The sequence below is a fragment of the Phaeoacremonium minimum genome, assembly GCF_000392275.1.
Source record: "Phaeoacremonium minimum UCRPA7 unplaced genomic scaffold PA7_03_scaffold_108, whole genome shotgun sequence".
NCBI lineage: Eukaryota > Fungi > Ascomycota > Sordariomycetes > Togniniales > Togniniaceae > Phaeoacremonium > Phaeoacremonium minimum.
In genome coordinates this window covers 5,559-31,909 of record NW_006921015.1, presented here as the reverse complement: position 1 = coordinate 31,909, position 26,351 = coordinate 5,559, and the positions used below count along the sequence as shown (strand labels likewise).

Here is a 26,351-nt window from a genome sequence, read left to right as displayed (position 1 = left end):
GAGGACTGGTTCTTCCTTGTCAATTCATCATTTCACCTGTTTCCTGGTCTGCCTGTTTATGCCTCTAAAGACTTGGTATGTTGGAAGCAGATTGGTAAGTGTCCCGCCGGTGACAATTTACGAGTGCTTTCTAATCACTGGAGTAACCAAGGGTAGGCAATGCAATCAATCGGCCGGGTCAGTTAAGTCTTTCAAGGTCCGACACGAAGATTTTACCTCTCTCTGAATCTGGCGACTCGATGCTGGCAACAGGTGGACTATATGCACCAACAATCCGATATCACAACGACACATTTTACGTGATCTGCACCAACTGTAAACGCGGAGACAGTTACGAAAAAGATGGACAGGACAAATCTGAAAACTTCGTCGTCTCATGCAGTGACATTTGGTCGAATGAGTGGAGCGACCCTGTCTACTTTGAGTTTGATGGGATCGACCCCAGCCTTTTCTTTGAAGACGGGAAAGCCTACGTGCATGCGTCGGCTGCACCTGGACCTTGGACCAAGATCAATCTGTTCGAAATAGATCTTAGCACGGGAGAGAAGCTCTCTCCAGAGAAGACGATCTGGGAAGGCACGGGTGGTGTCTGGCCTGAAGGGCCGCACATTTACAAGAAGGATGGGTGGTACTACTTGATGATTGCCGAGGGCGGTACGCACGAGAATCACATGGTTGTCATGTCACGCTCTCGAGACATTTGGGGTCCTTACGAGGCATGCCCGAATAACCCAATTCTCACGGCCAGAGGTACCAACGAGTATGTCCAATATACTGGTCATTGCGACGCTTTCCAAGACGAGCAGGGACAGTGGTGGGGTGTCTGTCTTGCCGTGCGTAAGGACACTAAGGGAAGGTACAATATGGGACGAGAGACCTTCATCACTCATGGTACTTGGAATGGCGATTGGTTGTCATTCGATACCGTCAAGATTACACCGGAAGATCTGGCACCCCCATCAACCGGTATTGCAGTACTCACCGCGGCGCCATCTGCTGACCTGATCTACATCCGAGATCCCGAGATAGGGCGGTACAGCATCCTCGACAGTGGTGCGGAAGTAGCACTGACCGCATCACTCATTAATTTTACCAACCCACGACTATCTCCAACATTTATTGGCAAGCGACAACGGAAGTTAAAGGGTAGAAGCAGCGCAACGCTTAGAGGTAGCAGTGTATCTCAGTCGGCCAAATTCAAGGCTGGAATTGCATGCTATAAAGACGAACATCGATTTCTTAGAATCTTCTACGATGTGTCGACATCCATCGTTACATCCGAGCTCAGAAACAACGCCAAACAAATTTATAAAACAGAGAGTCGCGAAGTCCAAGGTGCCGATAGTCATATAACCTTCCGGATATCTTACACAGAGGCAGAGTACCGTCTGGAGTACACAACGCAGCAAGACCCTGATTTACCTTTCACAACCATGCAAGTAATCGACACGCTAGATATGACGGGGCCAGATTTCGTTGGTCCAGTAATTGGCGTCTTTGCCGTTGCCGAGGCTGGAGAACCGGTGGTTGAGTTCGCTGGGTTTTCCGTGGAGTGAGCTTCTCATATAGAAACTACGATGAAAGAAGGCTCTTTCACAAGGCGATAGAGTATGATGGGGAGGCATTTTCTTGTGCGGGGGTATGATTGTGGTTCTTCGCCTTGCATGAAGACGAGGCTACTCCTATACTGTATTCAAGGTGGAGAACAGTATTCCGGTTAAATTCGCATTCGTTTGCCAAACTTTCGACTTTGCGCCAAATTGCCTCTAATTCTGCTATTTTGCTTTTAGCTGCAGCGTGGCTGCGGCGTAGACTATGTAGTGCGGTGTTCAGTGATTAGCGTGTGTGATGATACTCAGGAGAGCAGGGCGTGATCGGGGCGTAACCGAGGTCCCGCGGCCCTGCGTTGATGTAGAATATCTATGCAGTATATGGATGTCTTCCAGCCGACCCAACCATGTCCTCCATGCCCTGACAGTGAAGTCGGCATCTAATTAGAATGGACGCCCATTACAGCGAATTGCAGAGAGAAGTCGCCTCGCGATGAGTTTTTTAAACCAAGAAAGAAGCTGTCTGTGGAAAAGCTATAAAGCTACTTTGTCCTTTGGATTTTGCCTATGAACGAAGGAAGGCTATTCCTGCTAACTTGAGAGCGATACGCGTCAAGAACTTTGCTGGAATGCATGTGCCATGGTTGGGGCTATGCAGATAAAAATTTTTGCTCGAGCAGCAGGCCGTAGTAGGCCACTTCAAAATAAAACTACCAGGATTTTGTTGACACGCCGTATCATCTTCTGCTTTTCTGTTCTTATATTCCTCTCTTCTATTCTTCCACCTTCATACCAATTGTAGGTCATCCTTCAGAGAATAGGGAAGTCAACAAATGCACGCAGCGGTGAAGCCGCCTCCTTGCCTGTTTCCAACGTCTTCACTCATTACCAACTGACGTCCGCCCAATCTTCCCTCCCGAAAAAGGCGACCTTCCTATGACTGCTTTATTGTTTTATATGACGAAAACGTCCGAAAAGAATGTCATGTTGAGAACCCCGATGTGGCATCCGATTGAAGCGAATGCAAGTCGTCACTGGAGTGAAGGATAGGCTCAAGGAAGTCGTCGAATAGTCCAAATTCACCGGCGGGCTGATATTCGGTCCCAGTAACTAGATCTGAAGCTAGCATGCTAAGCTGGTGGTTTCGTTGTTCCCTTCTTCGTGGAGTTGCTTTTGGCTTGTTACGTGGGTTTTTGGAGCAGACTTCGCAGCGCTTGAGTAGGAAGATAAGATCCGAGCGGGGAATGCCATAGTACGCCGCGCTAAGTGCTTTCCACGTGGCGTCCCAGCCGCCATGCTGGCTCTCCTCCACATGCACATACTCCACTGCATCGATGATCATATCCTCGGTGACGACCAGTCGCTGCCCGGCCTCCCTCAATTTAGACTTCGCGAAAAGCCGGTGAGTGGACTCGTCCCATGAGAATGCGCTTTGAACATAATTCCGGCGACTAAATTCTGCCTGGGATGCGGGTTGTTTGGAACGGTCCAACAGCCATTCAATGAGCTCTTTCTCATCGGTCGTAGATACACGTGATTTGTTCGGATGTTTGGCCAAGTAATGGTGAAAAGCTTCTCGAGTAGCTAGTGTGAATGTAGACACGCCGAAAGTCGTCTGAGGGGCGGTCATATCCGATCTTCCGATAGGATGTCTCTCCTCTCATTCGGGCCCATTGGTTAAAGGATGAGCCCTCGATCTGAAGAGTGATTCTACTGTAGAGCGGTTGGGCAGCTACCTTATCGTCGGTTGCAGATGTCCTCGACTGAGGGCGTATCTCGACCGAGGGCGTATCTCGACTGAGGGCGTACCAGCCCCGCGATAACCCAACGTCATCGACGCTTCAGCATGGCGACGCACCTGGTTTCCGATTTCATAGCAACTTCCTCCTTATGGCGGAGTTTGCGAGTGCACTAGTTGCGCTCGTTGGTGCAGGTGCTAAGGTGGGTGGTAGCCTTTACACACTCATCCATACTCTTAAAGATGCTCCCAGTGAGTTCTTTGCGTTGTCAGACGAGATCGCGGACTTCAGATCTATACTTTCCAGGCTTTTGGACACCGTCACATCCGAGGACGTGGTGGCTATTTGCGGTCGACAAGCCAATGATATAGAGATAATGAGACTAAAAGGAGAGCAGACTGTGAAGGAGATTGAGGTGCTGGTGGCCAAAGTTCGCAAGGAAGGCCAGGCGGGAGAAAAGAGTAACCAGGTCAAGAAAATTAGATGGCTTCGAAATGTGAGCCAGGCAGAGAAATTGCGAGAGAGGCTACGGGCTCAGAAGATAACCATTTGCAACTTCATTGCCTTGGTGATCATGTATGTGGTGGAACCTCCACAAGTGCCTTGCGGTTCACAGACAATCTCTGACGCATCTACATAGGACGACCAGTGCGCGAAATGGACTGCGCATATCACACCTGGAGATGAAGCTAGACACGGCAGTGCAGCGCCATCATTTGCTCCTGGAACACCAGTCCGAGATGCTCGTCAAAATAGAGAATTCGCTCAAACAGCCTTCCGATCGTCCCGAGCTGAAGCAACCCCAACGACCGACTATGCAGCCCGGCAACGCGTCGTCCGAAAACGACAAGATCGGGGACCAATCTCATTTGCTGCTCAAGCAGCGGGCGGTATGCGACTCAGGCGTGTTGCAGTGCTTGAAAGACTGTCCCTGTCGGTGCCACTTCCGCACAGTGGTGCGATCACCGCAACTCATCACGGAGTGGTTTGGCGACTTATTACTCGGCTGCGCCAGTCTGCCTTGGTATTTGTCTGGCCTGATTGCCTGCAACGAGCAAACATGTCGCCGTAGCCGGCAGCCGGCTTCGGACATCCAATATTTCCTACCCCGTTGGACGAGCCAGGTTGTCGGTAGCTTCAGCATCACCTTCAATATACGGCGCCCGCCCATCCATGTCTGCGTGCACACCCGCTGCATCATCCCGTACGATTCGGCAATCCTCATATGTGCCCAAGAAGGAGATGTAGATGGTGCAAGGAAGCTTCTCCTCTCAGGGCAGGCATCGATCAACGATGTCGACCCTTACGGTCTTGGCGTTCTCTATGTAAGTGCTCGAGGTGCACTCCGCTATGGTGCCGCGGGGGTGAATCGTGTGCCTCAATCGCTGACTACGGTGTGGCAACAGTATGCAGCATACTATGGTTGGAGAGCATCCGGACGCGACGCAGCAGTGAGGATGTGTCGTTTCCTTCTTGACGTGGGAGCCAGCCGGGACTGGGACGATGAGATCGGAAAGTATGATTTCCCATTTCATTCACGAGTGAACGGCTTCGTTTTACTGACCCCCGCGCCTATGCAGCACGCCCAAGGAAACCATGATCGACAACACACTCGTGTCTCTAGCCATGACACACAGCGACGTAGACATACGCGAAACCAACGACTTCGTTCATATTAGCCAGCTGTTTGGAGAGTCAACGGCCTGCCTGATCGAGAACTTCGTCGAGGATCGAGGCCTTAGCGTCCTCCACCAGGTGCTGCTCGGAATCGACCGTAGCCATGGAACGCTGGACGAATACCTTGCTGGGTTAGGACAATGTCCGCTTCCGCCCGATACGATAGATGCTGTTGACTCATGCGGCAGGTCGGCACTAGCTTGGGCAATCGAATACATGTGGCACGATGCGGCCAGAACGTTACTGAAGTATGGAGCTGACCCTCGCCAGTCTAGGCCGAGTCTTCGGGGTAGTCTGCCGATGTTACACCTGGTCATCGCGTGTCCAGCCATACAAGAAGCGGTGAAACCGTCCGTCGATACCATTAGATTGCTACTTGAGCACGGAGCCGACGTCAACGGCCTTGATCACGAAGGCTGGACTCCGTTACATGTTGCAGCATCCTGGAACAACGCCGCTGTTATCAAAGAGCTTGCTCTCTTCGCGAACGGCGCGCTGGCGTGGGATGCCATGACGGCAGACAACCAATCAGCCGTGGACTTGGCGCTCGGCGCTGGCTTTGACGCCGAAGTTCAGCACATACTGCAGCACAAGGGGGACTTTGACAGCGAGGAATTCTACGACTGCGTCGAGTAGTATGGTTGCCTTGGCATGATGTCTTCTCGTGCAGTTTCTTCAGTTCAGCGTGGTGTGATCTCGGAATGATGGAATGCGTGCAAGGTAAAACGCTTGATAGAGGTATGACATGTGTATGTGAAGGGAAAGGGTTTTTTTTGGCGCAGGCCTCACTCGATAGTACAGTACGGGTGCCTTGTAGATATTCTCCTTTGGTAGGGAAAAGTAAATTCAAAACTATGGTGTCTAGGCCCGCCAGTTATCGAGTAAATAGAGTAGTTCAGTATGAGCGCCAAATTCGGCAGGCGGTCAATAGAGGTGCGGCAGAATTCGGTTGACTGACAAAATGCTGCTCCTCGTCCCGCAATTAAGTGACTACCCCTAATAAGACAAGCTTCCCTCTCTCTATACGGCACTCCACACAAGGCGCCAGCATGCTCTACCGAAAGCACTACATACCTCTCGAATCTAACCCGACTCTCTTCACCGAGCTGACCCATACTCTTGGTCTCTCTAACGCCCTAGAGTTCCATGATGTTCTGTCACTGGACGACAACGACCTCCTCGCCCTCATCCCGCGACCGACCCTCGCTCTCATTCTCGTCTTTCCCACCCCGCCCAACTACGAGAGCGAAATCGTCAAAAAAGATCAAGATGCTACCGAATACGTAAAAAGAGGGGAGGAGGAGGATGTCATGTGGTACAGGCAGACCATCAACAACGCATGCGGACTATATGGCATACTGCACGCAGTGAGTAATGGTGCCGCGCGAGACTTCATTGGTGAGCAATGCTCTCAGAGGAAATTCTACTGTCGGATTCCTTCATTGACGAGCTTTCGATTCATCTCTTAGTCCCCGGTTCGCATCTAGCCCATCTCCTGGCCTCCTGCACACCCTTGAAACCTCTAGATCGCGCTTCCGTCCTAGAAGACGATGAGCAGCTAGAGTCAGCTTACAAAACAGTCGCCCTGCAAGGGGACTCGGAAGTCCCCACCAACCCTGAGGATGAGGTCGACTTTCACTACGTCTGTTTCGTCAAGTCTCACAAGAACGGCCACTTGTACGAACTCGACGGCGACCGAAAAGGTCCCATAGACTGGGGACGGTTGGATCCGGATGATGATGTTCTTTCTGATATGGCACTCGGCGCCATTCGCGATTTCATTCAACGCATTTCGAAGGCCGTGGGATTCAGTCTTCTCGCTCTAGCTCCAGTGGAATAAGGTTACATTGCCCATTAGTCAGAGAACAATTCGGAGACTTGGTCATCGCAGTGACTGGATTGGAAATCATACCTAAGTCTAAGAGACTAGTGGACGATGGCACTCCCATTCGAGCAGCGGCTATGATTGCTCTCACCTTTGACCGCCGGCGTCATGTTGATATCGGACCATAATGTTATCTGTCGGGATATTGAGTGGACCTTGGCTGAAGTTTAATCGAGGTTGTCTGGCTTGCTGTTGTGAGGACGGACGGATGAGGACATAGCTTACATAAGCCTTTCACTGGCCCCACACTAGCTCTTACTTAGCTCACCACTTCTCAGAGAGACATAGCTTTGCGAGAGAACAACAATACAGAAGAAATGCACAGCACAGTTTCGTGAAGCCTACGTGAAGCGTAGCCGGTCAAAGCCCGTGATCCTATCCCATCTACCGGACGTGAGCCTTACACTTGCGCAGGAAGCTGTGAGTAGTTACACTAGCGAGTTGAGTTGCTCGGACTGGGGATTATGCTGGGACAGGAAGGGGCCAATTGTGTTGTATTTTTGCAAAAATAATATGTATGGTAAGAAGAATGAGTAACTTTAGCATTGCATTATTATTAGTTCTTGTTAACCTACAGGGGAGTGATAGTGTAAAGTATATACTTTTTAAATATCCTAGTTACTGATATAATGTGTTTCCAATATTGAGGCTACATGTTGAAGTCAGATACACTCTTATAGAGGCGGCCGGGACTACCAAATCTGAAGCCATGCGCCTGCTAAAAACAGAAGTCCTAACCACGGCACATGTTGTATGGCTGGAATACAGAATCGTTCCTTCTCTGTAGGCACATTCATCCCAATTATGGTTGTTCAATATGCTCAAGGCTCCTCCACATGAACACCTCCGGCGCTAAAACCCTTTTCGCCAACCTGCTCGAGTTCAGTCGTGGCCGCCTGTGCGACATCGTCGCCATCGAATAGCTTGGTGATTTCCTCGAGAGCCAGGTACTTGGTCTCAACAAAGAAGAAGTAGATAATAAGCAGCTCAGCAAGCAGAAATACGCAGTAGAAGATGTAGTATCGCCACTGGATGTTGTCAAGAGCAATCGAGTTGACGTATTGGTTGAAGAATAGGGTGACATATAGAGCATATTCCATAGCGGTGTAGCCCTTGGCACGCATGTGGTAGGGAAGGATCTCGGTAGTATAGCTGGCAATCAAGCCAGACCTGGAAGTAAATCTAGGTTAGCGTGGTACTGAGACAAAACAGTAAGGGAACATACTTCAGGTTGTATGCGAGGTAGTAAAGGAATATCATTACCACAACAGCCTTACCGAGACTGTTGTCCGCATGTATAGCGTAGCGTGCCGAGATGATCGTCCATATAACGAAGCATACCAGCATCCCTACAGTTGAGATAATCTGGATGCGTCTTCTTCCCCACTTGTCTACGAAGAAGCTGAAGAAGACATTTGTGATAAGACTGAATGTCGTCAGACCACCGTTAATTCCAAGTTGCGACTTCGCGTCTGTGATCCCAATGTCGTTGAGAATCGTAGTGAGATAATAGGACACCAAGCCGTTTCCACTCCACTGTGAAAACAATCCGACGCAAACCACGATGAACAGTCTCCACCGATTTCCCTTGGTTCTGAAGAAATCAAGATAAGAGAAAGACTTGTTGTTCGCCTTTTCCATGGCCAAAGCGGCGGTAATTTCTGCAAATTCGAGTTGCACAACCTCATCACGTTCATCACCATTGGCGTGATAATGAGCAAGGACTTTCAATCCCTTTTCGGGCTGATCTCTCGCAACGTAAAATCGAGGGCTCTCTGGAATCCACCAAATAACAGCTAGCATGAGCACTGTGAATAGACCTTGGATCAGACTCGGAGCGCGCCATGACCAATCGCTGGGGATTTGCAAAGTGCCGTAGGTAGTCCACGCCGCGATGAAGGCGCCCGAGTGATAGGTGGCACCGGCTAATGTGACCAAGACAGCGCGGTCCTGCGCTGGGGCAATCTCCGCGATCAACAGCGGCGCTGTGCAAATAACGATGATATCGCCAAACCCAAGGATCAAGCGAGCTGCCACGAACATGCCTGTTATGTGCAAAAGTATCAGTCTTTCGCTCTGTTCATATGACAATTCGCGGCATTGTGGGTGTGGTAAGGAACGTACCAAAATTTCGAGCACCGGACTGCAGGCCAACACCTAAGAGCATAATGAATGATCCCAGAATCAGACTAGGCTTTCGGCCCCAATAATCCATGATGTAGGGGAGGAACAAAAGTCCAATGAGTGCTCCAACGCTCATAACACAATTGAAAAGCCCAAGTATAGAGCCAGAGGGATGATCAAAGTAGTCTTGCCAGTAGCTGAGAGCCTGAAGACCGTTCATCATGGAATTATCGAAGCCATTGGCCGTATTAGTAGCAATAAGCACGATAATGTAGAAGTAAAGGGCTCTCATTTTAGGTTCTTTGTACCATTTTCGACGAGGAAACGCTCTACCGGCCTATACAGATAGTCAGAATGTGCTTGTGATAGCGCTTATTGAGTTCATACGCACAAGGTAGAACTCTCCCTTCGGAGGTTTAACATCTTTGGAACCTGTCACATCAACCATGTTGACCGGTGTGACTGTAACAACATGTTAATCGCAATACTCAATTTGCAGGTTTATGGTACTTTGTTGAAAGTCTCTACGAATTCGATTTTCGGAGGAAATTGGAGTTCTTAAATGTGCTATCCACAGCCCGCCAACTCTTCCCCACAATCCCCATGGGTAACGAGGTGCATGGGGCCAAGCTAGGCCGAGGTTATGCGCCTATGATTTGGGGGAGGGATGTGGAGAAATGGGGTTTGAAGGCCTCAGTCGAACTGTTGCTAGTATACCAGGTTTGGTTTCAAGCATCCTGGCCGACCAGTCAACAAGTTCATGATGATTTCAGACCGAAAGATTTAGCCTAAAGATTTCAGCCTAAAGATAATGCATGGGAGCCCTTGACCTTGCAAGAACGCCCGGCGTGGACTACACAAATCTAGGAGAAAGATAGCCTGGTGAGATTTGACTGAAGGAAGAACTAAATCCATTTAGCGAGCTCGCTTAGGTCCAAGCAGACCGACTCTCAGCAGTCCAAGGCGCTGGAACTGGCAACGCTCCGATAACAACGACACGCGGTTATTTCCGGCCAGAGTTGCCCAAGGCCTAATGATTCCACAGGGCCGTAAATGACGCTATTCACAGAGCGTAGATCTGGCGCGGTCCTGAGCTGGTGCTAAAATCATGAGAGGTTAGTAGTTTCTAGAAGGAGATCAATTCCTTTGCCGTGATTACAAGTAATCCGGTGAGAGGCAGGAACCTCATTGTATCGTGTGTCGAACCCAGAGGATAATGCTTGCGTCAAGGTGTTGTATCCTCAGATAATTCTGTTTGGAGACTCCCTCGTACAGGGATGTACCGAAGCAACCAAGGGCTTCTCATTTCAAGGAGCGCTTCAGTCCTGTAAGTAGCCACGATTCTCAGTTTCTCTTCACAGCGATTCCTGTCGATATATCACTCACCCACAGTCCTAGCTGTCTTGCGTTATTTTGATGTGGTAAACAGGGGATTCTCGGGCTACAATGCCAAGAATGCCCTTGAAGCACTTCCCCTTTTCAATAGTAGCCATGAACTTTTCAAGAGCAATTCCAGCGCGTGCCTCTTTAGGCTCGATTACACATATCATCGCTGTAACCCATTCAGACAAACCTCTTTTCTCACGTCTGCTCCCAACATGAGAAGTCAATCTACCCAATCCACATTGATATCAATCTCGTCGCCGCCGAGACTCTTTTTTCCGCTTCTTACGAGTGTCTCCCACATGGCTGTCTGGAGCTTTTCAGCAAACCTTGCCTCCCCTGGAACATCAAAGTCTAGTTCACGATCCCGGCTGATCATGCTCATGAAACCTTTCTTCGCCTCCTTCGCCACGGCCAGATCGCCATTGTGGCTGAGCTCCTGGAGGCGTCGTCTCCAGCACAACCATCGCCTCAAGCTGAAGCCGTGTTCTTCAATACCTAAGCATTATGCCCAGGCTCCGGGTGCAATCAAGTGAGCATCGGATTGGTCCTTGTAAGACCTGTTCAGAGCAGAAAGCGTCAAGAGACTATAGGAGCAGTGCTCAATCCAGACGATAGCAACGGAGAGAAGAGAAATGGCTTTCGCCTCGTCATCGGTCTCGAGAACTTCCCGCAGGCACCACAGCGCTGTCAGGCTGATCGAATCCCTGCAGATGCCTATCGCCATGGCTCTCGCGGCGAAGGCGGCAAGATTGCACTGCTGAGTAATAGTGCCCTCTGCGAGCAGCCGCTCAGATGATGTCCGCAAGTTTGTACCAAAGCCATAAGACTCCCAGGTCCTGATGGCGGACTCGTTGTTGGAGTAGAGAGCTTTTCGAAGCGAGTCGAGCTCCTTAGTCCGCAGCAGCAGCGACACGAGCTTATCTTGAAAAGGGTCGTTTTTGTCCAAAACCTTGGCGGTTTCGATGAACATGTACCAGAGAACGTCAAGTCATTTCTGAACCGCCCCGACCTCATCCTGCCGTCTTCGAGAGGCATCTTGGATAAATTTGAAGCTGAAACTCCGAATAGAGACCAACTGGTCTAATTTGTCTTGTTCGTTGGAAATCTTGGTATCAGCCCTTTGATAGTCTGCTGTCTATAACGTGTCTCGTGGTCGAGTTCTGTCTCCATATACTTGGATGTGGACATAGTGAAGGATGAAGGTTACCAGCATACAATAATACAGCTTCCAAGGTTTAGGTGCTACTCTCAATGTAAGTTTTTCATAGACAGATCAAAGTTGGTTGCCATAGAGAAAGGGGCTGCAATTAGGCTAGGCAACCAAGACGATGTTAGGCAGTTAACTGCCTGCCTGGTTAAAGCCCGTGATCGGTGCTTTGCCACTATTACACAGTGGCTGTACAGTACTTTATCAAAGTGTCACATTCTGCCATGCGTTTAGATACCACAACTTGGCTTAATTCTTTTATTTCTAATTCTTTTATTTTCTCGATGATCCAAGCAAGGTCCTCTAATAATTTCTTTCACGACTTTTGTGGGCATGAGAGAGAGCGTTGGTCATCTCGTAGCCCACCTGCACGACCTATAATTAGCCTGCTAGAATACTTAGCCACTACCTGGCCAACGCGGGTTAAATGGCCACCTACAGCCTCACACTTCAATCTATGTATATTATCTGTGTGCCCACGGAAACGCCGTTGTTTTAGCTGGTGCATGCTTCAAATGTGGCATGCCACTTGCGTGAACCACAGCTTGTGACCTTAGGCATCTGTATGCACAGCTGAAATCTGCAGGTAATCTACGGGCTGGTGTCATGCCGCTTCGAGACTACCCCTTTGGCTACTGGGAAATTTGGCTTTGTCGCCTACAGTGTCGTGCCGGAGACCAAGAATTCGAAGTATGTTCAATAGTTAAACGGTAAGCTAAGCCAGATCGTGCCGTTCCATCCAAATGGGATGGCGGGCTAGCGATGTCAGCCACAGGCCCTCAGCTAAAATCTGTTGTAGCCAATATCATTACACCGAGAGGGACGGACAGAAGTTGGGATGCCTTAGTTTTGTAAACATTTCATATGTACTCCTAGAATAACACACTGTTGCTAGGAAGAGCATGTGGCACCAAGGCTGTTTCTGGGAACAGCGTGCGATACCAACGTCTACTGTCCCGAATTCCAAGGGTTCAATGCCAGAAGGCAGGCGTGGGGGCTACGCCACGTTACTCTATCTCGAGCCAGCTCTACAGTACCGTATACACTCGAAAAACTCATACTCTGAGCTAAACCATCTTCATCGATTTGCGCTGAGGTCATTGGCCATATTCGTTAAATTCCGTTAATTTATTTATCGTGCTATCGATATCTCGAGTATCATTCGTCATTAGTCTCTTAGCTCAGAATGAGTTTTTCGAGTGTATACGGTACCCCTCTGGGATGTGGTTACACAAAGTCTACAGGCAATATTGAAGTAAAAACCTTCGAAGTACAGCGGTTTGCGTGTTCTAAGCGGGTTTAGGTAGAATGACAGTGAAAAGTTACCCATCCATGCAACTTGTGGCTAGCTGAACTGCACGGACCATAGCAGATATATTCATGTTGTCGAGTGACAAATAAGGATATCCGTACACAGTCATCGTTGGACTGGGAAGTTACTTGATTAAGTAGCGACCTAACAATGGCTTGAGGTACCTAAGGTAATAGCTAAGAGAGTGCTGGATCGGAATAACCTCAAACCCGATTAGGGTCAACGGTCTCAATGTTGCTCCGGGGCGAAGGCTTCACCGCTGAAACAGAACCCCGCTCCGTGTAGCTTTAGGCTCTGGTTGGACTTGTGTGACGGCCTTGTCTGGCCCAGTCTTGAGAAAACACCAGAGACCGGCCGTTGTTCCATCGGTCATGCCCGCCTTTCGCGGAAGGCAGATTCTCGTGAACAAGGCTTACTGAGGTAAGAGTAAAATCGGTCTGCATGAACATATGTCCTCGAGCCCTGGAGCAAGCCTACCCTTCCCGACTTTCCATTTGCTCAGTCGTGATAAGAGCTATTGCCACTCCTGTGTTACCTTCGAGCTTCACCGCAGTTTTCGAAACCCCACAAAAGGTCTCAGCCCCTTATTAGGACCAAATTCTCTTGGGGTATATAGGTACCAAGATATCCAGTCTCCTCATTCCTAAGCGGGATAGCTCCTGACACACATGCTCATCTTCAAATGTACCATTGATATGTCTATCTCACAAAACAAAGCTAAGTGCGATAGACCTGAGCCGTTTGTGACATTTGATAGCCCACGGCTTCGTTCAGACCTTTTATCTAAAGTCGACAGGGAATTGATGTATGGCTTCTTCGGGTCGTTCAACGCCTCCTCCCTAGCTCAGTCGGCAGCTCAGTTCATCGCCACCCAAAGTGACGGTGACCAATATGCCCTAGCCGCTAGTCTCTCTACATTCCTCGCTCTGGCTTATAATGACTGCCTCAAGACCTGCGACTCTGCCGACTCACCCACTATCGGTACCGCGTGTTGGCTATGTGTACGTGCATTTCGCCCCACAGAAGAGTACGTCCAGCCACGTTGGCACCGTGATGGTCATATGTTCCAATGTACTTGTAAAGCAGATCCACCGGTACCGCACTCGAAGTATGCTGTCTCGCTTCTTGGTCCATCTACAAGGGTCTTGGCTCCATCTGTATGTATAGACCGAGTCATGAGCATTAAACGATACGAGGAGAATAGAGCCGAACTGGCCGAGAAGCTCGCCGGCTATGATGCTCTAGACCTTAAGTTAGGGCAAATAATCCGGTTCAGTTGGGGGGAGGAGGACTCTCCTGTGCATTCAGAGCCAGACTTTTCAGACCAAGATAGGGTGTTTGTTAGTGTGCTATTTGGCAGCAAAGAAGAGATTAAAGACATGTGTGAGAAAAGAAATAAAACTTATGGAAAGGAAGAATATAGCAGCTAAGCGCATCTAATACGAAGCTGCGGAATACCAACCGAGCAGCAGAGCATCAAGACAGGAGAACCGTCATCTACGGAGCGGGAAAGCAACACACGGGAATGCCAAAAACGAAACACCAACTAGTTCAAAAGAATACTCGACATCCAGCCTCGACGTAGGTGCCGCGTTGACTTTCATCGGACAAGGCTGCCATTTCCGGCGGGACTGAACTGTCAACCTGGTATCTCATTGCTTTACATGTCATTACAACACGTGCGACGGCGCCGCCTAATCCCGGTTCAAGGGCCGCCTTGTCGATAACCTCTTTCGTAGTGGTGGTATCTGAAATAGCTATCCTTTGAGCACGCGACTGAGGCTCCGAAGCTCCGAGAAATTCATCTGTTGTTGCCGTTCTGGCCTCCGGTGGCGGGCTACCCTGAATTCCTTCAGTAAGACTGTCACTCAGCGATCGTGGGAGGAGGAGGCTGTTAGCACCGGTTTGCCTCAGCAATGGCCTGTGCCGGCGGTTTCTGAATGAGGGGCTAGAGGAGCAGCGTGTTGGCTTTTGAACATCGCGTACAGGAAACTCCATTACCATTGTCGCTGGCAGCTGAGTTTCTGAGAGTGGCAGCGATCACAATCGCGGCGCAGTACTGGCCCTTTTTCCGGCGAGATGGCCCTGGCATCGCCAGACCCAAGAGTAAGTAATATGGGTGAAGAGGCCCTGTGTGTGAAAGCTATGGGGGAGGCACAAGCTGAAATCTGCAAGATAGGCAACACTTTTATTTGAGTAGGCAGATCTCAGAGGATACTGTCAGGTGTTTCTAGGTTCATGGTAGAAGGTTAGAAGCTGGCTGAAGGTGATTCTTGAACCCTCAACTGCGCCGCAACACTTCCTTGCTTCCATGAATGCCTCTAAGGCTAGACAGCGTTAAGCCTAGGATTTTAAGTCACTCAATACATTGAGTGCGCCAATAGAGGATACTGCAAGATTCAACATGCGAAATATGATCGATTCATTGCTCTTCGTCGAATTTTCCACAATGTAAGCTTTGCTACCTTCTCATCCATGACTGGGAGGACCTAAGGCAACTCGAACATGATTAGTGCCAATCATGCGGTCGCGCCATTGAAAGCAAGCCTATTCTCAGTGAAAAGCCCCGGATTTGACAGAGCATCCACTGTTGACAGCTCCTGGATCCTCTTACATAGCGCGATAGGATCCCTATCTCCTTCAAGCGCCAAGAGGTAAGCTCCTAACCCTGTGATGTGCGGCGTCGCCATTGACGTTCCTGAGATAACGTTTGTCTCGGTCGTGCCATTGTTCCACGCAGACAAGACGTCCACTCCCGGCGCGAAGATGTCGACAAGCGCACCAAAGTTGGAGAAGGATGCACGGCTGTCATCGCTGTCACTGGCGCCAACGGTACACACTGTCGGTTCTGAGGCAGGCGAGAAGAGGAACGCAGGCAAGCCGTCATTCCCGGCAGCTACGGCGAGAAAGAGCCCAGCCTCCACGGCAGCGGCCGCCGCTTGGTTGGTAGCCTCACCGAGACGGAGGCCCCCAAGAGACATGTTAGCAACTGCTTTTCCAATTCCTTGATTTTATTTCTTGTCAGCTTTGTAAAATGGGCTAAAGATTCGTGGACTTACGGCCTTTAGACGTGGCGTCAGTGACGGCCCATTCAATCCCAGCAATGACCTGGCTGTTGGAGCCCGATCCGCTAGAATCGAGGACCTTCACGGCAATCAGGTTGGTCTTCTTGGCTACGCCGTAAGTGGTTCCTCCTGTGGTTCCTGCTACGTGAGTTCCGTGACCGTTGCCATCGGTGTCAAGGCCATCTTCGGCGAAGTTAGCTCCCCAAGTGGCTCGACCGCCAAACTCCTCGTGCTCAGTGAAGATCCCCGTGTCAATAATATAAGAGTAAGTTCCTTCTCCTGCCGAATCATCATACACGTAGTCAGTTGAGCCAGGCTCTCGGTGAGAGAGGCGACCCAGCCCCCAGGGCGCACCGGTTTGAGTAACCAAGGCACTGATAGAGACTCTTGTGTCGGGCTCAATATACTCAACCTATAGTCGAGAGATTTAGTCAGATAGGTATAATTTTTCAAGCAATTTTGGGGTTCTTGCTACGCATTAGCATCAGAGTATCTGGCTTACATTAGCAATATTGCTGATCGCGTCCACAAAAGCATCAGCTTCCGAGATAGTGAAGCCCTTAAAATTTCCAAAGTTGTGAATAAGTTGAGGGGCTGTACCCCCAAGCATGCTCGTCGCTTCGTCAATACTTGATTGCAAGAGACTCTCTGAAGCATCTTTCTTTAGAACTACGATAAATTGACCCGCGATCACATCTGCATCTTGTCGTGGCTGAACAATAGGAGCAGCATAGGCGCATGCAACCAGAGCAAGGGTTCTTAAGAGCATCGTTTTCATCGAATCAATAAAAGCCAGACAAATTCGGTAGTATGTCGCAAACAACAATTTGATACAGACGTCTCAGAATGCTCGTAGCCGTTACATTACTGTTTATATACGCCATCGTACCCACCAGTCATCCAATGTTCTCATGAAGGCAGCCATCATGTTCGGTCCTGTGATGGATCACAAGCTCTTCTTGGCGTTCAAAGAGGGTGGCCGGTGTCGATCGTGAGGAGATACCGAATGATGGATTGTAGCAGTGACGATCTTCCCCGCTGTCAGACACCAATGCCGAGCGCGATGTTCCTGAATGGCGGTTGTGGGGGTCAAGGCGACACTTCACCTACCATGTTGGGCCAGAGGGGGAACAAGGGTCGGTGATAAGCTGAACAGTTCACTCTTGGCGGCTCCGCCATCCATCGTGCTCATTTTGCAGTTCACTACAACCTTGAAGTAGCGGGTTGCAGATGCGCGAACCACTACAGCCCGCTGTTGAGGATTGACGTGCTTTCTGATTTGTCTTTCCCCATCAACGGTGCCTAGTATGCACAACAAGCGGTCTGCACTACTCCATGGGATGAGACTGTGCAGATACTGGCACCTTTCAAGCCCCATGTTTGGTGATCATTGTATCGGTTTTTCTATCAAGGTAGACCCGCGGTATACTCATATCTGTATGTGATGATATTTCGATTTTAGAACCAGCATGAATTGCATCGCGCTGTCTTCATTGCCAAAATGCAGGAGAATCACGCTCAGGAATGGACTTCAAATGTTACGCTATGGAAGTTGGTCTTCGATCGCGATTCTCAAATAAACACTCTCGATACGATTTATCGAGAGATTACAGCACACAAAGCCCAAGATTCGACTGCATTGATTCCAATGGTATCTTGGGCTCAAATCGGGTTGGTATTAACGAATAGCAGTTCGAACGTTCTTTGTATACAATAACATTAGTGTCACCACGCGCTAATCATAAGGGGGTTCATTATATGTTCATTTATGGTATCTCAACTTAGTAGTGCGTCATCAATCGGTTTTATTTCAGGAAAGCCATTGCTGACATCATGCATCCTTAGCATATTAAAATTAGCTTTGGCTCCACGTTTGACCCGTGACAATACACTCATTACTCATCTCGGTTGAGCAAGCAAACAGATACTAAGCGCCTCGTCACTGAAGGTTAGGCCAACCATGGAGATTGGTTCCACGGAATTGATCCTGCCTCTGGTGACTTGCCATTGATACCAGCATGCGCTGATAGATTCGTGGATGATCGTGATGGTCGTACTGCAGTCTCATAGAAATTCTGTTGTGAGGCAATAGTCTGTCCCAGCGAACTTGCCGGTCTCTCAGCGAGATTGGCATGGTATGGAATTCCGTTCCCATAATCAGGAGTCAACATCCCCGATGATCTTCTATCCTTCGACTGACTGAACTCGTCTCCACGTCCACTCACGGTAGATAAATACTCGTTGAGTCGCTTTTCCTGGAAGCTGCGGCTTGATGATTGACGCAGTGTGTGGAGCTCGTGCGGCACCTCTGTGCTCACAGTGCTCAGTGTGCCAGAGTAGAAGTCGTCGACATCAGTGAACAAGTATTGATACAAGTCTCGGATCAACATTCTCCTCTCAGGGACTAACTGTAGCGTGGCTAGGAGAGCCTGCCTAATTCTCGGATTGCTACGGGCCTTTTCACTATTGTGGGCCCGTTTTAGAAGCACTTCGGTGATGTGATATTTCAAAGTGCAGAACACGTATTGTTTTGGTCTTGTAGCGCTCAACCCGTCCAGTGGCACAGGTTCTAGCATGTTTGCCTAAGGATAAAGGTTAGCCACTGCTAAGCACGCCTCTTCATCAGAAAGGAGTTCACCAAAATGAGTCCACAACTCCACATGTCTGTGTATACCGACGCCGTGTAGCCGTTGAACATCCATCTCTCGGGAGGAAGGAAAGCGTAGTTCTGGCGCTCCCATGACGTGAACTTGACTACCTCTTCGCCGCCGATTTCGCTGCCACTTCCAGGAGTTGCTGCTCCAATCCGTAGCCAGTCTTGGAGATCAGTGACAATGACAGATATTTGATCATTCGACCTACGACGAGCCAGAATGGAGTGCGGGGTGAGTCTTGTGTGTGAGATTCCCTGTTCCTGTAGGTATTTGACTGCAGACAGCAATTGCTTGAATACGTGCAGAGCATCGCTCTCAGATATACCGTACTGGAAGCGACAAAGCTGATCAAGATCCGCGGAAGGCTCTGCTGGATATACCAACCCAAATCCCTTCTGCCACTTAACAATGTCGATGATTTTGATTATGCAAGGGTGACTGAGGGAGAGGAGGCATTTTGCTTCCTGGCGCAGGACAAAGGCTTGAGGGTGCTCAGCCATTTTCACCGCTACGACCTCCTTACTGGCACCTCGTTTGGCCAATTGGGTGATGCAGCCTGGCATTTCACGCTGACTGTACTCGAGATAATAAGAATCTGTTGAGTCTTCATCGAGGTAGAGAGTTTTTGTGGGGGTATTAATGATTGAGTTGAGCGCGGTACCGCTTTTGAAGCCCGTCATTCTCATCAAGCGGGCAGTCTCGCTGTTCATCCTCCACTCATCAGGATAATCTTTGCGAACGTCACCATCACCATAATCCCAATACTGGTTTGGATTCTTGATAAGCCTCGTGATTGCGTCTCGCTCTTCTTTACCGCGTACATATAGACCGAGGGTTTCTGGTGCGTTTCGACGCTTGATGTGATCTCTCCAGGTAGCTTTGACATATGCAACTCGCTGTATGAGCACAATAAGTGCGACAATGTTCCACAAATGGAGTGGTGTACGACCACGTATAGGCAGATTCGGCTTGCTTCTAGAGCTTGACTCAACCGCATTGAAAGTAATCTTTGGAGGAATGGGAATCCTTGGGGGAAGAGGAGGAGGGGTGTTCTTCCTAGCTATGTGTGAAGATTCTCTACCTGGCGGCCCAATATCAGATGGCTGAGGTGCATCTTTCGGCAAGGTCCACCCTGTGGTAGGAGGCAAGGGTTTTCGTCTTGGTGTTTCATCGGGTGATCTTGTATCAGAAGTTGGTAAAGCCGGGGCAGTTATCACCAAGTTACGCGCCACGTCTTCATTCGCATCTGCTGCTGTAGAGGTCCAATCTTGATGTAGTGTCTGGGCTGCCGTGCTCCACTGGGATGTTGCTTGATCAGTCTCTGGTTGCATGAGTGAAATGCGAGATTGTAAGCCAGACAACGGGCTTTGAGGTGGCGCCGTTAGTCTTACAGGAACACTCTGTGGGCGCTGGGACAGAGCTGTTTCGACCCACTGCGATGGCGTCTGGCCAGGAGCAAGTTGTGCAAGAGAGTTCTGAGAAATAGCACTAGGGTAGGCCATTGGGCTTTGTGGTGGCCTTGGCGGCGTCCTATCTGGACCGCCTGTAGCACCAGCGGGCGACAACGGACGTGTTGGCGTGGTCATAGCTGGATATTGCAGACTCATGGAAGTATTCTCCTGCCAGCTGCCGGTGCTCCATTGAGCTGTAGGGTTGAGGCTAGTAGAAGAGGCAGTATAGCTAGATTGATAACTTGGTGATTGCAATGGCGTGTCATCTGTCATGATCGTGCTAGCCACCGTAGCAGCCACTTCGGATGTCCTCGCCGATTATTAGCAGGGTGACTACAGCAGATTGGGTACTCCGTAACTCACAAATCCGACCCTCTCGAACTGGATCGGGACTCGGGACGGGATATTTGGATCCATACATGAGAGACTGCCTCCCTTGCAGTTGGTCTCTTGGGTGGAGATGCGGACATACACTTGATCACGAAGTCAACACAATCCTCGCTCGCGCTGTTCTTTCGAAGAGGCTCAACGGGAAATGGTCGGTTATAGACCACGTAATTGAAGAGATCTCGCGGGTTGCGAAATGCGGCCTCATGAGACATCATTCTGAAGATAATTTCTCCGAGCGACCAAATATCCACGGCAAAGGTATATGAGGGATGGTTCGAGTCATTTTGAGCAGCATCCTCGGCCGTTTGAAAGCCTTTGAGTTCGGGTGCCAGGTACCCTTCGGTACCGATCAAGGTTCTCAGCGCTGTATTCTCCTCCTCTGCTCGCTTGCTGATTCCGAAGTCACTGATCTTGATCCACCACTCCGGTCCGGGCTGAAGGACGAGGATATTCTGCAATCCAGGTTAGTTACCAGTGACATATGATAGCGGTACGACTTACGCCGGGCTTCAAATCTCGGTGTGCGAAGCCGTTATCGTGCATAAAGACTAGGCCTTCGACCAGTTGAGACGATATTTCCTTTGCCTCGACCTCCGGAAGCGGTCCAGTCAAATGCTTCTGCAGGTCGCCATGCTCTAGATACTCCATTGCAATGAAAACGGCATCACTGGTTTCGTACCAGCCATACGATTTGACGAAGCAGTGGACATACTAATCGAGTCTTAGCATTCACAGAACTGTAGCTCACGGCAGTGGCAGCAACATACATTACCATGCGAAAACTTAGCAATCGCCTCCAGCTCTCGCCCATAGTCAATTGTAGTGGAGGCTCCATCCTTAGAGATCTCTTTGACTGCTCTCAATTGCCCCTGCTTGCTACCGGAGACGCAACCTTCCAGCCAAACCCGACCAAATGTGCCATTTCCAAGCTCTCGTTGCCTCCGCCATGTCTCTTCGGTACGTATACGTCGTCGCCGCGTAGTACTGCTCGAGAGGTAATAGACGTGCTGAATGGCACCGGCGACAAATCGCGTGTTCAGTTGCGAATCGCGCACGAGATCGGATGCACGAGAGCTCATGTTGCTCCGCTGGGATAGAGGCAATCGAGAGCAGCAGGGAGCCTAGTGATCGCTGTGCAGCCTGCTACGACTTTTGCAGTCATCTTCTTGTTGTCGCCGTCCCGCCGCACTGGCTATCGCAGCGCATAGCACTTAGTATTGTCAATCGTAGAGCTGTTGTTTGGCACAGCAAGCGTCCCAATTGTAGGCGCTGGCAGGCTCTTCAGCTGCAAGGAGAGGCAGAGGCCGCCATCGAGCGCCCGCCCCGTGATCGCTGTGGTCCTTCTTAGCTAGACTGTTCCATGCAGGAGGGGCTTAGGGTCGCCTCAGCCGCACGAGGCTCGGCGCTTCGCTTGAGGAGTGGTCGAATTATGTACTTGCACCTTGTTTCTTACCCGCTGCATCTGAGGAGACCTGGCGTTTGCTTTCCCGTTAGCCGTTCGGCCTCTAATGTCGCTGGCTCTTCGAAGATGGGACCAAACTGGCAGCCTCCTTAGGAATGATGGATCCATCAAGTGCTCTTGCTGGTGTTGAGTTTTGCTACAGGTTCGTTTAGACTCTAACAGGGAAGAGGAACAACAGTCTCGGCTCTTGTGACCCCGCGCGACGCTGACTGTCCAGGTGTGGCAAGGTAGTGATCGAGATTTGCCAAACTTGGCGCAACGCCGAGGACGAAGTGACACAGCGCATCACGATCGTCGAGAATTGCTGGACGCGAACCAGACTACAAATCGACTTCATCCAGCGTATATCGAAGTCCCTAGACGCCGAACACCGCCGCGTTCTCAATGACACTCTCGGCCGCCTTGCGACAACGCTCTCTTCGGCTATCTCAAAGATTCAGAAGGTCCACGACAAGACCTCCGATGCACGGCCCGGATTTCTGGCATTTGCCAGCAGAGTCAGGAGGGGGAAATATGTGCTGGTTAAAAGTACTCTGGATGAGGTAATCTTGGAGTTAGAGGACTGGCAGAGACGGTTCGACCCGTCGTTCTACCTAATCATGAGGATTGCGGATCCTGTGATAGATGAGCAGCTAAAAGAGGCAACGAAGCAGGCCAAGGAACAGAGGCGAACGGCATCAGCGGCGTCTGCAACAGCTGGCGCTGGCAATCACCAAGGGCAAGGGTCGCCGGCGCAGTCGTCGTCTCGCACTGCACGAGTCAATGAAAGATCTCCGCTCACCATTGCTGATGGCGTGAGGAACGTGCTACGGCCCGACCCGCCTCATGTCTCTATCTTCCTCCCCCATCAGCCACTCGAGACAATCTCTATACCCTTCTCCAAGGCGCAAGCTGCGTGTCGGCGCACTCATGCTGGTACACAGTGGTTCATCCTCGACACACTCCACATCCGTCCTACCAGTAATGTCAATGCCGTCACGGAGGATGTGCGAAAACTCGCGCGAAAGCTGTCGCGTGCTGACCCTCTTACCTTCGGCCTTTTAAATTGCAAGGGGGCAATGCGTATGCTCGATGCCCAGCGACGAGGTGTCATTGGATTCCATCTTATTTTGCGAGCACCCGAGGGCATGGAGATTCTACAAAGCCTACGGCAGGTGCTACTCAATAGCCCTGTATCAGGCAATACAGGGCCAGATGGCATTGGCACGGAGGGGATGAGTATGTCGTTGACACGCCGGGTACGCATCGCTAAGGAGCTCGGCAAATCTATCAGTTACGTGCACACCTTCAATTTTGTGCACAAGAACATATCTCCCGAATCCATCTTACTCTTTGAAGACTTGTCATCATCGCACAGCGCCACTTTCCTTGTAGGATTCGATGACTTCCGCTCTGTAGATGGCGGCACAGCTCTGATAGGTGATGTATCGTGGGAGAAGAATGTCTACCGCCACCCTAGCCGGCAGGGCGAGTTTCCCGAGGAGGCCTACCGCATGCAGCACGATGTCTATAGCCTGGGGGTATGCTTGCTTGAAATTGGCTTGTGGGAATCTTTTGTGGACTATACCACGGATGATCCTCCGCTGCCGCGATATGGTAAGTCGTACAATAATTTCATGATCTGGGTCAGGGGCCAAAGCGAGGAATCTGACCAGCAATCCTCGAATGCGTCGTATATGGGCTTTATGGCCAGCAAGCTCAAGGAATATCTCGTCCTTTTAGCAAGATCGCAGTTACCACAGAAAATGGGCGATCGATATGCAGAAATAGTTGTCTCCTGCCTAACATGCCTAGATGAAGAGGGTAATGGCTTCGACGACTGGGATCCGGACGAAGATGATATTCGTCTAGGAGTCCGGTTCAATGATAGAATACTAGGTCGTCTCAATGAGATCATCATCTAAATCCCGTTGGAAGGAAACGGGGTGGTCATTGCCTGCAATTGCTCTTTAAATTATTGAAGACTTTGGGTCTTGGTACCAGCAATGATAATCGCATATAAATCATGAAACAAGAATTCTTCTATGATTGCCGCTGTGCTGCCTCTGCGTTCGTGAACTTTGGCAATTAGCTGTTGCGCCTGTTAACACGTGATGGCTGCATTAAATCTTCTTCAGCCGGTCCAACCAGTAGCTCAACCTCACTAACTTCAACTATATATTGATACCACCCGCCAACAATAACTCATCGAACTGTCAAGTTGGAACTACCTCTACTAAAGGATCGGGCACGAGACGTCTCGATATACTCTGCAAAGGCAGTTGGACACCACGATCATTCGCAGATCACGAATTTCCCCAAGACCGAATGTCAACCCATCATAGACGAGTGGGACGAAGCTGTGGAACTTGATAAAGATAGAGCGTTTGTTCACTACAAGAGCCGATCGGATTTGATGCAATCGATTGTCAAAGGATGTAACCCCAGAGAATAACCCCTTATACGGCTCCGACATGGTCATGGGCTTCCTTGAACGGGATTGTGATGTTTCTTCGCTTCCATGATGCTGACAAGTATATATGTCGGATCAAGGTCTGCGATACTCAGATGTTATACTCTTCGGCAAATAATTTCGGTCAAGTCAGGTCCGCGTGTTTTCGAATCCAACGTCATCTGCTGTGTCACGTCTTGCTTGAGATACAAGCCATCCGAACGTCCAATGCGGTTGCAATGCTTTCTTGCGGCGAGAAAGTTGATCTATATGTATATTGGGATATCCAGACCAGCTGAAATTAATGCGCCATATTTATATGCTGGAAATTGTGCAGAAGAGCAACCTGTAGACAACAGGACTACTTCTCGAGCCGGCTAAGATAAAAGCTGGCCGGTATGTGAGAGTTGGAGCTTACTCCATGTGGTGGAAAGGCTCATCCAATGAAGCGATAAAAGCATTTGGCGCGGAGAATCTGATAAACTCTGGAAACGATTTAGATTTCTCTGAGATTCTATATGATGCTGAAATGAAGCAATTCTTCGTGGATCTCATATAGAAATTTAATTCCTTTCAGGCACCCTTCAACCATTCTTCCTAATGGTATAAGTGAGATAGAACCACCAGCTATTGCAATCTAAAGCCACTCAAAAATATGTTATTTTGCTGGCCACTTAGTTATTCACAGGTATTGTACCATAAATCGATGGATTACGAATAATCGTACTATCCGTTATCCTAGCATTTTGATTAGGTTAATTATATACTCAGATGTGCGCGACCACGTGTTTGTCGTCATCATTGTCCCCGGCGACTGAAGTACCCATGTCCTTCTCACCCTCGAGACGACCAATTCGACGTTCTACAGCAGTGAACTGAATTTCGGATTTGCGAAACGGACTATAGGGTACTTCGAAGATAGCGTCAATCTCCTCTAATGCACAACCCTAGAAAACACATATCAAGTCAGCGAATACAAATCAAACGATCCAATCGAAGCTATTCATTGCGTACCTTTGTCTCTGGGAGGAAAAAGACCGTGAAAACGAGAGCTAGTATGGAGATGCTGCCAAATACCCATCCAACCTGGAAGTGTATATTGTCGATCATGTATGGAATCACGAAGTTGGTAACAAATGCCCATATCACATTCCATGAAGTTCCCAGTGATTGTGTTTTCTCTCGAAGAGCAGCATTTGGGATTTCTGTGCCCAAGAGATAAGGAATGGAAGCGCCGCCCATCTAGAAGCAAGTTAAAATGCGCCTTAGCTAGATCATAGCGGCTGAGAAGGCTCCGAGGACACTTACGTTATAGCAGAATGAATAAAGCATGAATGCAGCTACGACTGTGTTGCTCTCTGTGGCTGATTTGTTCGTCTTCTCACCAAGGCCGGCCAAGAGAAACATCCAAAAGCCCTGGAAGAAGAAGCTAATCAGAAGGCTATATCGGCGACTATATTACTCCATCTTTTACTTCATGGTCATTTAGGCAAAGGTTGAACGTTAGCTTACCCAATTGTATCGACCATATACATGCCAGGAAGAACCGACAAGAAACCGAGGCATGTATTGACGATGGGATAGGTGAAGGCTTGCGCCGCATAGCCGTTGTTTTTGTAGAACGTCGTTTGATATGTGGAGACAAAAGCTTGTCCAGTGGTCTTGATTGCGGGTATCAGATTCTATATAATCATTCAACGGGGCCAGTACTCACCTGCTGGAAGAAATAGTAGACAACCACAATCATGGTTCGACGGAGATTTGTTCCACGAACGAGGTCTAGCCAAGGGGCTTTGTGTACATGCTCTTGAAGAGCCTCTCTGATAGCATGTATCTCTGCCTCACAGTTGCCATCTTCAACGTCAGACTTGCTTCTGAGGCGGCGAAGAGCAACAATCGCATCTTCTTCTCTATCTTTGGATAGAAGCCAACGAGGCGAGCTTGGAATAAAGAAGGTGAAGAGGATGATTACTGCCATCACCATGTTAGACTTTCTTCGACTATTGAAACAGGGCAGC

General features: G+C 49.5%; 7 protein-coding genes across 7 annotated transcripts; 3 read left to right on the top strand and 4 right to left on the bottom strand.

Moving 5' to 3' along the window:
* Positions 1–239: 239 nt before the first annotated feature.
* UCRPA7_1461 (putative xylosidase protein) lies at positions 240–1,556 on the top strand (the record flags this gene model as incomplete). Its single annotated transcript, XM_007914041.1, has 1 exon — positions 240–1,556. One exon carries the CDS (start codon positions 240–242, stop codon positions 1,554–1,556), a length of 1,317 nt encoding a protein of 438 aa, XP_007912232.1.
* Positions 1,557–6,015: 4,459 nt separating this feature from the next.
* UCRPA7_1460 (putative ubiquitin carboxyl-terminal hydrolase isozyme l3 protein) lies at positions 6,016–6,806 on the top strand (the record flags this gene model as incomplete). Its single annotated transcript, XM_007914040.1, has 2 exons — positions 6,016–6,364; positions 6,436–6,806. 2 exons carry the CDS (start codon positions 6,016–6,018, stop codon positions 6,804–6,806), a joined length of 720 nt encoding a protein of 239 aa, XP_007912231.1.
* An 866-nt stretch (positions 6,807–7,672) lies between these two features.
* On the bottom strand, positions 7,673–9,423 carry UCRPA7_1459 (putative hexose protein; the record flags this gene model as incomplete). The annotated part of the gene is made up of 4 exons (XM_007914039.1): positions 7,673–8,021; positions 8,077–8,896; positions 8,976–9,008; positions 9,363–9,423. 4 exons carry the CDS (start codon positions 9,421–9,423, stop codon positions 7,673–7,675), a joined length of 1,263 nt encoding a protein of 420 aa, XP_007912230.1.
* A 1,440-nt stretch (positions 9,424–10,863) lies between these two features.
* Positions 10,864–11,331, bottom strand: UCRPA7_1458 (hypothetical protein; the record flags this gene model as incomplete). The annotated part of the gene is made up of 1 exon (XM_007914038.1): positions 10,864–11,331. The coding sequence occupies one exon, from the start codon at positions 11,329–11,331 to the stop codon at positions 10,864–10,866; it is 468 nt and encodes a 155-aa protein (XP_007912229.1).
* A 4,068-nt stretch (positions 11,332–15,399) lies between these two features.
* UCRPA7_1457 (putative serine protease protein) lies at positions 15,400–16,555 on the bottom strand (the record flags this gene model as incomplete). The annotated part of the gene is made up of 3 exons (XM_007914037.1): positions 15,400–15,884; positions 15,940–16,357; positions 16,448–16,555. 3 exons carry the CDS (start codon positions 16,553–16,555, stop codon positions 15,400–15,402), a joined length of 1,011 nt encoding a protein of 336 aa, XP_007912228.1.
* A 3,775-nt stretch (positions 16,556–20,330) lies between these two features.
* Positions 20,331–21,519, bottom strand: UCRPA7_1456 (putative calcium calmodulin-dependent protein kinase type 1b protein; the record flags this gene model as incomplete). The annotated part of the gene is made up of 4 exons (XM_007914036.1): positions 20,331–20,383; positions 20,523–20,892; positions 20,942–21,151; positions 21,208–21,519. 4 exons carry the CDS (start codon positions 21,517–21,519, stop codon positions 20,331–20,333), a joined length of 945 nt encoding a protein of 314 aa, XP_007912227.1.
* Positions 21,520–21,997: 478 nt separating this feature from the next.
* Positions 21,998–23,806, top strand: UCRPA7_1455 (putative het-s domain protein; the record flags this gene model as incomplete). The annotated part of the gene is made up of 2 exons (XM_007914035.1): positions 21,998–22,044; positions 22,222–23,806. The coding sequence occupies 2 exons, from the start codon at positions 21,998–22,000 to the stop codon at positions 23,804–23,806; spliced, it is 1,632 nt and encodes a 543-aa protein (XP_007912226.1).
* Positions 23,807–26,351: the final 2,545 nt, after the last annotated feature.